The sequence below is a fragment of the Oncorhynchus clarkii genome, chromosome 27, assembly GCF_045791955.1.
Source record: "Oncorhynchus clarkii lewisi isolate Uvic-CL-2024 chromosome 27, UVic_Ocla_1.0, whole genome shotgun sequence".
NCBI lineage: Eukaryota > Metazoa > Chordata > Actinopteri > Salmoniformes > Salmonidae > Oncorhynchus > Oncorhynchus clarkii.
Genome location: NC_092173.1, coordinates 49,732,662 through 49,743,472, shown reverse-complemented (window position 1 = coordinate 49,743,472; position 10,811 = coordinate 49,732,662). Strand labels below are relative to the sequence as shown.

At 46.0% G+C, this 10,811-nt stretch overlaps 1 protein-coding gene across 2 annotated transcripts in view; it reads left to right on the top strand.

Annotated features, from left to right (window-relative positions):
* Positions 1–10,811, top strand: part of LOC139385663 (rho GTPase-activating protein 42) — a 225,947-nt gene that overhangs the window by 89,798 nt on the left and 125,338 nt on the right. For both annotated transcript variants that reach the window (XM_071130909.1, XM_071130910.1), the window contains exon 4: positions 3,324–3,395. In XM_071130909.1, coding sequence (XP_070987010.1) covers positions 3,324–3,395 — 72 coding nt within the window. The remainder of the gene's footprint in view (positions 1–3,323; positions 3,396–10,811) is intronic.

Genomic DNA, 10,811 nt, shown 5'->3' with positions numbered 1-10,811 from the left:
TAGTAATGAACAGGCTGGTATCTAGAGTTTATCACAGAAGCAGCAGAATAATGTAGTAATGAACAGGCTGGTATCTAGAGTTTATCACAGAAGCAGCAGAATAATGTAGTAATGAACAGGCTGGTATCTAGAGTTTATCACAGAAGCAGCAGAATAATGTAGTAATGAACAGACTGGTATCTAGAGTTTATCACAGAAGCAGCAGAATAATGTAGTAATGAACAGACTGGTATCTAGAGTTTATCACAGAAGCAGCAGAATAATGTAGTAATGAACAGGCTGGTGTCTAGAGTTTATCACAGAAGCAGCAGAATAATGTAGTAATGGACAGGCTGGTATCTAGAGTTTATCACAGAAGCAGCAGAATAATGTAGTAATGAACAGGCTGGTATCTAGAGTTTATCACAGAAGCAGCAGAATAATGTAGTAATGAACAGACTGGTATCTAGAGTTTATCACAGAAGCAGCAGAATAATGTAGTAATGAACAGGTATCTAGAGTTTATCACAGAAGCAGCAGAATAATGTAGTAATGAACAGGCTGGTGTCTAGAGTTTATCACAGAAGCAGCAGAATAATGTAGTAATGAACAGGCTGGTATCTAGAGTTTATCACAGAAGCAGCAGAATAATGTAGTAATGAACAGGCTGGTATCTAGAGTTTATCACAGAAGCAGCAGAATAATGTAGTAATGAACAGGCTGGTGTCTAGAGTTTATCACAGAAGCAGCAGAATAATGTAGTAATGAACAGGCTGGTATCTAGAGTTTATCACAGAAGCAGCAGAATAATGTAGTAATGAACAGGCTGGTGTCTAGAGTTTATCACAGAAGCAGCAGAATAATGTAGTAATGAACAGGCTGGTGTCTAGAGTTTATCACAGAAGCAGCAGAATAATGTAGTAATGAACAGACTGGTATCTAGAGTTTATCACAGAAGCAGCAGAATAATGTAGTAATGAACAGACTGGTATCTAGAGTTTATCACAGAAGCAGCAGAATAATGTAGTAATGAACAGGCTGGTGTCTAGAGTTTATCACAGAAGCAGCAGAATAATGTAGTAATGAACAGACTGGTATCTAGAGTTTATCACAGAAGCAGCAGAATAATGTAGTAAAGAACAGGCTGGTATCTAGAGTTTATCACAGAAGCAGCAGAATAATGTAGTAATGAACAGACTGGTATCTAGAGTTTATCACAGAAGCAGCAGAATAATGTAGTAATGAACAGGCTGGTATCTAGAGTTTATCACAGAAGCAGCAGAATAATGTAGTAATGAACAGGCTGGTGTCTAGAGTTTATCACAGAAGCAGCAGAATAATGTAGTAATGAACAGGCTGGTATCTAGAGTTTATCACAGAAGCAGCAGAATAATGTAGTAATGAACAGGCTGGTGTCTAGAGTTTATCACAGAAGCAGCAGAATAATGTAGTAATGAACAGGCTGGTGTCTAGAGTTTATCACAGAAGCAGCAGAATAATGTAGTAATGAACAGACTGGTGTCTAGAGTTTATCACAGAAGCAGCAGAATAACACTACAAATCAAACCCAGTGCCATGTCACCCCTCCTAGTCCCAGATAACTCTTCCTCTCCTATTTCTCCCTCGTCCTCGTCTTCCCTGCCCTACCGGTGCAGTGTGTGTGTGTGTGTGTGTGTGTGTGTGTGTGTGTGTGTGTGTGTGTGTGTGTGTGTGTGTGTGTGTGTGTGTGTCGTGTCGCGTCGCGTCACGTCACCGGATGTTACCGGCCTGATGAAAGGCATATATGTCTCTGAAATGAGACAGGGAGGATGTATCTGAAATGAGACAGGGAGGATGTATCTGAAATGAGACAGGGAGGATGTCTCTGAAATGAGACAGGGAGGCTGTCTCTGAAATGAGACAGGGAGGATGTATCTGAAATGAGACAGGGAGGATGTATCTGAAATAAGACATAACCGGTCGTGATCAGGAGTTCCATAGGGCGGCGCACAATTGCCCAGCATCGTCCGGGTTAATGGAGGGTTTGGCCCAGCATCGTCCGGGTTAATGGATGGTTTGGCCCAGCATCGTCCGGGTTAATGGAGGGTTTGGCCCAGCATCGTCCGGGTTAATGGAGGGTTTGGCCCAGCATCGTCCGGGTTAATTGAGGGTTTGGCTCAGCATCGTCCGGGTTAATGGAGGGTTTGGCCCAGCATCGTCTGGGTTAATGGAGGGTTTGGCTCAGCATCGTCCGGGTTAATGGAGGGTTTGGCCCAGCATCGTCCGGGTTAATGGATGGTTTGTCCCAGCATCGTCCGGGTTAATGGAGGGTTTGGCCCAGCATCGTCCTTGGTTAATGGAGGGTTTGGCCCAGCATCGTCCGGGTTAATGGAGGGTTTGGCCCAGCATCGTCTGGGTTAATGGAGGGTTTGGCTCAGCATCGTCCGGGTTAATGGAGGGTTTGGCCCAGCATCCTACGGGTTAATGGAGGGTTTGGCCCAGCATCGTCCGGGTTAATGGAGGGTTTGGGTCTGTGTATTTTACTGTAATTTGATACGGTTGAAGCCGGGATTGAATGCCATGTATCTGTGTATTTTACTATAATTTGATACGGTTGAAGCCGGGATTGAATGCCATGTATCTGTGTATTTTACTGTAATTTGATACTGTTGAAGCCGTGATTGAATGCCATGTATCTATGTATTTTACTGTAATTTTATACTATTGAAGCCGTGATTGTAACGGCTTTCTTCTATCTCCTCCTCGGACGAGGAGGTGTAGCAAGGATCGGACCAAAATGCAGCGTGGCTATTGCAATCCATGTTTATTTAATAATAAAGAAACACGAACTTTACAAAAACAATAAACGTAATGTGAAAACCGAAACAGCCTAAACTGGTGCAAACTAACACAGAGGACACTAAGGACAATCACCCACGAAACACCCAAAGAATATGGCTGCCTAAATATGGTTCCCAATCAGAGACAACGATAAACACCTGCCTCTGATTGAGAACCACTTCAGACAGCCATAGACTTAGTTAGAACACCCCACTAGCTACAATCCCCATACATACACACCACATACAAAAACCCATGCCACACCCTGGCCTGACCCAATACATGAAGAAAAACACAAAATACTTAGACCAGGGCGTGACAGTGATTGAATGCCATGTATCTGTGTATTTTACTGTAATTTGATACTGTTGAAGCCGTGATTGAATGCCGTGTATCTGTGTATTTTACTGTAATTTGATACTGTTGAAACCGTGATTGAATGCCGTGTATCTGTGTATTTTACTGTAATTTGATACTGTTGAAGCCGTGATTGAATGCCGTGTATCTGTGTATTTGTGTTGCAGATCCAGAATGCGGATGATGTGCTAATTGCACCTTTAGAGAAGTTCAGGAAAGAACAGATTGGAGCTGCGAAGGTGAGATAAAAAACAGCATTATATCTGAACAACATGTTTACTGTTATTACAGATTGGTTTAAGATATTTATCAGGCATTTTAATGATATCCAAATATATTATTCACATACAATGACAAGTGTATCCTCACCAATGAGTATCCATTCTAATGAATACTGTATGTCAAGTATTACAATCACTACATCTGAACACGACATGCTGTAGTGTGCAATCAGAGGGGTTTAAGGTGGATATATGGTGTTCTGCTGATTTCCACACGTGTAATTGTGATACCAGTGAGTATAATGTAATGTAATGAATAGATAGATATAAAACATACGCTGGTGTCCATCAGAAAGTGGACTGTGCTGAATGTAATGGCTAGAGAAAAAAATGAAGTTAACCAGAAAGACGAATTCATAAACTTAGTAACCGTTAGTAACCTACAACATTCATTTATTCAAAACCAGCTCTATCTCCCTGACTGTTGAAACGCTATGAGCTGTATCTCCCTGACCGTTGAAACGCTATGAGCTCAACCAGCTCTATCTCCCTGACCGTTGAAACGCTATGAGCTCAACCAGCTCTATCTCCCTGACCGTTGAAACGCTATGAGCTGTATCTCCCTGACCGTTGAAACGCTATGAGCTCAACCAGCTCTATCTCCCTGACCGTTGAAACGCTATGAGCTCAACCAGCTGTATCTCCCTGACCGTTGAAACACTATGAGCTCAACCAGCTCTATCTCCCTGACCGTTGAAACACTATGAGCTCTATCTCCCTGACCGTTGAAACACTATGAGCTCAACCAGCTCTATCCCCCTGACCGTTGAAACGCTATGAGCTCAACCAGCTCTATCTCCCTGACCGTTGAAACGCTATGAGCTCTATCTCCCTGACCGTTGAAACACTATGAGCTCTATCTCCCTGACCGTTGAAACACTATGAGCTCTATCTCCCTGACCGTTGAAACGCTATGAGCTCAACCAGCTGTATCTCCCTGACCGTTGAAACACTATGAGCTCAACCAGCTCTATCTCCTTGACCGTTGAAACACTATGAGCTCTATCTCCCTGACCGTTGAAACACTATGAGCTCAACCAGCTCTATCTCCCTGACCGTTGAAATGCTATGAGCTCAACCAGCTCTATCTCCCTGACCGTTGAAATGCTATGAGCTCAACCAGCTCTATCTCCCTGACCGTTGAAACACTATGAGCTCAACCAGCTCTATCTCCCTGACTGTTGAAACGCTATGAGCTCAACCAGCTCTATCCCCCTGACCGTTGAAACACTATGAGCTCAACCAGCTCTATCTCCCTGACCGTTGAAACGCTATGAGCTCAACCAGCTCGATCTCCCTGACTGTTGAAACACTATGAGCTGTATCTCCCTGACCGTTGAAACACTATGAGCTGTATCTCCCTGACCGTTGAAACGCTATGAGCTCAACCAGCTCTATCTCCCTGACCGTTGAAACGCTATGAGCTCAACCAGCTCTATCTCCCTGACTGTTGAAACGCTATGAGCTCAACCAGCTCTATCTCCCTGACCGCTATTGTGTTTCCTCCAAACCGGTACCTCCCTCCAAGGTGATTTCTAGAGGTCATCTGTCCTTCCCTCTAGAAGACTAGCAGTCATAGCATAAAGACCAGGGACTGTCCCAACTGCCACCCTGTGGGCCCTTGTCAAAACGAGTGCACTATAAAGGGAATGGGGAGCCATTTTGGACATACCCTTGGTCTCTCCAGTGAGTGGTCTATTGTCTAGCCTTGAGACATATAACTGTAATTTCTAGACTCTGGTCAGTACAATCTGGGTGAGCACACTGTACTGTAGTGTGTGTGTGTGTGTGTGTGTGTGTGTGTGTGTGTGTGTGTGTGTGTGTGTGTGTGTGTGTGTTGTCTGAACACTTCGTAGAGTGCTGTCTTGTTGTTGCCTGCCATTATAGACAAGCCGCATTGACCAGTAGCACATCTGTGGTCTTTCCCTTGGTGAGATCACGCACACTGGATCTGAACACACACATTGCACAAACACCTCCCACTGTGCTCCTTAGTCTGTCCGTGCTGTCCCTGGTGAATGATTCTCTCATTTGTACATAAGCCAAGCCTTGTGATAAACATTCCAACTTCACAGTGAGAATTTATACTGCATGAGCAGAGCGAGATGGAGAGAGAGAAACCGAGAGACAGAGAGAGAGGGAGAGAAAGAAAGAGAGAAACAGAAAGAGAGAGAGAGATATATTTATATATATATATATATATAGAGAGAGAGAGAGAGAGAGAGAGAGAGAGAGAGAGAGAGAGAGAGAGAGAGAGAGAGAGAGAGAGAGAGAGAGAGAGAGACTACCACTTACAAAACAAGATTTCATCAAATGGGACAAACACCCCATTGAAACCCTGCATGCCGAGTTCTGTAAGATTCTCCTACATGTCCAGAAGAAAACTACAAACCCTGCATGCAGGGCAGAATTAGCCCAAAATCCACTAATAATAAAAACTCAAAAAATAGCAATTAAGTTTTGGAAACATCTCAAATACAGAGACCCCCTCTCAAATCATTACCAAGCCCTGCAATGCCAAGAGCTGAGCAAAGAAAAGAGTCCCCCCATCCAGCTGGTCCTGGGGCCGAGTTCACAAACCTGTTCTAACACACTGAAGCCTCAGGACCAGAACATCCAATCAATCAGGATAAACCAAATTACAACACGGCCAAAATAAAACTATATTACTTATTGGGTGTAAACAGGGGGAAACACAAACACAAAACCTTAGACAACCCTTGACAAAGTACAGGCTCAGTGAGCACAGCCTTGCCATTGAGAAGGGTAGACACAGGAAAACCTGGCTCCCTGTAGAGGAAAGGCTGTGCAACCACTGCACCACAGCAGAACCTGGCTCCCTGTAGAGGAAAGGCTGTGCAACCACTGCACCACAGCAGAACCTGGCTCCCTGTAGAGGAAAGGCTGTGTAACCACTGCACCACAGCAGAACCTGGCTCCCTGTAGAGGAAAGGCTGTGTAACCACTGCACCACAGCAGAACCTGGCTCCCTGTAGAGGAAAGGCTGTGTAACCACTGCACCACAGCAGAACCTGGCTCCCTGTAGAGGAAAGGCTGTACAACCACTGCACCACAGCAGAACCTGTCTCCCTGTAGAGGAAAGGCTGTGCAACCACTGCACCACAGCAGAACCTGAGACGGAGCTGCATTTCCTGACTAAATGTCAAAAATATAAAACAATTAGAGAGTGTCATTTCCCCAAATTTGAAATAAGGTTGAAATTTAACTGAATTTAATTGAATTGAGAGAGAGAGTGAGAGAGAGAAACACACAGAGATCTACACCACCATCTATAACATGACTAGACCCAGCCTCATCTACACCTCCATCTATAGCCTGACTAGACCGAGCCTCATCTACACCTCCATCTATAGCCTGACTAGACTGAGCCTCATCTACACCTCCATCTATAGCCTGACTAGACCCAGCCTCATCTATAGCCTGACTAGACCCAGCCTCATCTACACCACCATCTATAGCCTGACTAGACCCAGCCTCATCTACACCACCATCTATAGCCTGACTAGACCCAGCCTCATCTACACCCCCATCTATAACCTGACTAGACCCAGCCTCATCTATAACCTGACTAGACCCAGCCTCATCTACACCACCATCTATAGCCTGACTAGACCCAGCCTCATCTACACCACCATCTATAACCTGACTAGACCCAGCCTCATCTATAACCTGACTAGACCCAGCCTCATCTACACCACAATCTATCTATAACCTGACTAGACCCAGCCTCATCTACACCACCATCTATAACCTGACTAGACCCAGCCTCATCTACACCACCATCTATAACCTGACTAGACCCAGCCTCATCTACACCACCATCTATAACCCGACTAGACCCAGCCTCATCTACACCACCATCTATAACCTGACTAGACCCAGCCTCATCTACACCACCAGTCTGACTAGACCCAGCCTCATCTACACCACCATCTATAACCTGACTAGACCCAGCCTCATCTACACCACCAGCCTGACTAGACCCAGCCTCATCTACACCACCATCTATAACCTGACTAGTCCCACCCTCATCTACACCACAATCTATCTATAACCTGACTAGACCCAGCCTCATCTACACCACCATCTATGACCTGACTAGTCCCAGCCTCATCTACACCACAATCTATCTATAACCTGACTAGACCCAGCCTCATCTACACCACCATCTATGACCTGACTAGACCCAGCCTCATCTACACCACCATCTATAGCATGACTAGACCCAGTCTCATCTACACCACTATCTATAGCCTGACTAGACCCAGCCTCATCTACACCACCATCTATAACCTGACTAGACCCAGCCCCATCTACACCTCCATCTATAGCATGACTAGACCCAGCCCCATCTATAGCATGACTAGACCCAGCCCCATCTATAACATGACTAGACCCAGCCCCATCTATAGCATGACTAGACCCAGCCCCATCTATAGCATGACTAGACCCAGCCCCATCTACACCTCCATCTATAGCATGACTAGACCCAGCCCCATCTATAGCATGACTAGACCCAGCCCCATCTATAGCATGACTAGACCCAGCCCCATCTATAGCATGACTAGACCCAGCCCCATCTATAGCATGACTAGACCCAGCCCCATCTATAGCATGACTAGACCCAGCCCCATCTATAACATGACTAGACCCAGCCCCATCTATAGCATGACTAGACCCAGCCCCATCTATAGCATGACTAGACCCAGCCCCATCTACACCTCCATCTATAGCATGACTAGACCCAGCCCCATCTATAGCATGACTAGACCCAGCCCCATCTATAGCATGACTAGACCCAGCCTCATCTACACCACCATCTATAACCTGACTAGACCCAGCCTCATCTACACCACCATCTATAACCTGACTAGACCCAGTCTCATCTACACCACCATCTATAACCTGACTAGACCCAGTCTCATCTACACCACCATCTATCTATAACCTGACTAGACCCAGCCTCATCTACACCACAATCTATCTATAACCTGACTACACCCAGCCTCATCTACACCACCATCTATCTATAGCATGACTAGACCCAGCCTCATCTACACCACCATCTATCTATAGCATGACTAGACCCAGCCTCATCTACACCACCATCTATCTATAGCATGACTAGACCCAGCCTCATCTACACCACCATCTATAACCTGACTAGACCCAGCCTCATCTACACCACCATCTATAGCATGACTAGACCCAGCCTCATCTACACCACCATCTATAACCTGACTAGACCCAGCCTCATCTACACCACAATCTATCTATAACCTGACTACACCCAGCCTCATCTACACCACCATCTATCTATAACCTGACTAGACCCAGCCTCATCTATAGCCTGACTAGACCCAGCCTCATCTACACCACCATCTATAACCTGACTAGACCCAGCCTCATCTACACCACCATCTATAACCTGACTAGACCCAGCCCCATCTACACCTCCATCTATAGCATGACTAGACCCAGCCCCATCTATAGCATGACTAGACCCAGCCTCATCTACACCACCATCTATGACCTGACTAGACCCAGCCTCATCTACACCACCATCTATAACCTGACTAGACCCAGCCTCATCTACACCACCATCTATAACCTGACTAGACCCAGCCTCATCTACACCACCATCTATGACCTGACTAGACCCAGCCTCATCTACACCACCATCTATAACCTGACTAGACCCAGCCCCATCTACACCTCCATCTATAGCATGACTAGACCCAGCCCCATCTACACCACCATCTATGACCTGACTAGACCCAGCCTCATCTACACCACCATCTATAACCTGACTAGACCCAGCCTCATCTACACCACCATCTATGACCTGACTAGACCCAGCCTCATCTACACCACCATCTATAACCTGACTAGACCCAGCCTCATCTACACCACCATCTATCTATAACCTGACTAGACCCAGCCTCATCTACACCACCATCTATGACCTGACTAGACCCAGACTCATCTACACCACTATCTATAACCTGACTAGACCCAGTCTCATCTACACCACCATCTATCTATAACCTGACTAGACCCAGCCTCATCTACACCACCATCTATAACCTGACTAGACCCAGTCTCATCTACACCACAATCTATCTATAACCTGACTACGCCCAGCCTCATCTACACCACCATCTATCTATAACATGTCTAGACCCAGCCTCTAGACCCAAAGTAACAAAATAATATAGACATTTAAAATTGCAGTGTTGTAATAGTTAAAGTACAAAAGGGGAAATAAGGAAACATAAATATAGGTTCTCTCTGTGTCTCTTTCTCTCTCAGACATCATCCTCTCTGTTTATAAAATGGCTTCTTAAAAGCCAGTCACCTCCCCTAACCTCTGTCACTCCCCCCCTCCCCCCTCTTTCACTCCCCCCTAAACTTTCACTCCCCCTCTCCCCCCTCCTCTGTCACACCCCCTCTCCTCCCTCTTTCACTCCCCCACTAAACTTTCACTACCCCTCTCCCCCCTCTTCTGTCACTCCCCCTCTCCTCCCTCTTTCACTCCCCCCCTAAACTTTCACTCCCCCTCTCCCCCTCTTTCACTCCCGACCTCCCCCCTCTTTCACTCCCCCCCTAAACTTTCACTCCCCCTCTCCCCCTTCTTCTGTCACTCCCCCCCTCCTTCCCCTCTCCGACTATTCTCAGACTACTTCCTCCTAATGGTTCACCCTTCTCAACACACACACACACACACACACACACACAGACACACACACACACACACACACACACACACACACACACACACACACACACACACACACACACACACACACACACACACACACACACACACACACACATTAGTCCAACTGTGTGATTAAAGGCAGAGATCACGATTGAGTGCCTGGACAACTTTCCACCATACCCAGAAAGAGGGTATGTGTACCAAATGACACCCTATACCCTATATAGATAGTTCACTACTTTTGACCATGGCCCATAGGGGATAGGATGCCATTTGGGACATGGAAAGAGATTCTGCAGGCGGTCTGACCTCTTCCCCACGTCGGAGAACGTCAGATGAACACACAGAGAGAGCAGAGATCTGCATACCTTATTTGGTAAATACCACAGCTGGTAATCCCAGTGAGGTCACCCTTCCTCTGAGATATTGCCTCTTCTGTTTAGGCCAAAGCACAACAGTTCCCTCGTCCTAATAACACCCACATTCCACTACCCTTCTATCCCCCTCTCTCTCTCTCTCTCTCTCTCTCTATCCCTTTAACTCTCTCTCTCTCTCTCTATCTCTTTAACTCTCTCTCCGTTTCTCTCTGTTTTTGTCTGCTTTTCTCTCTCTCTCTCTCCCTCTCTCTATCT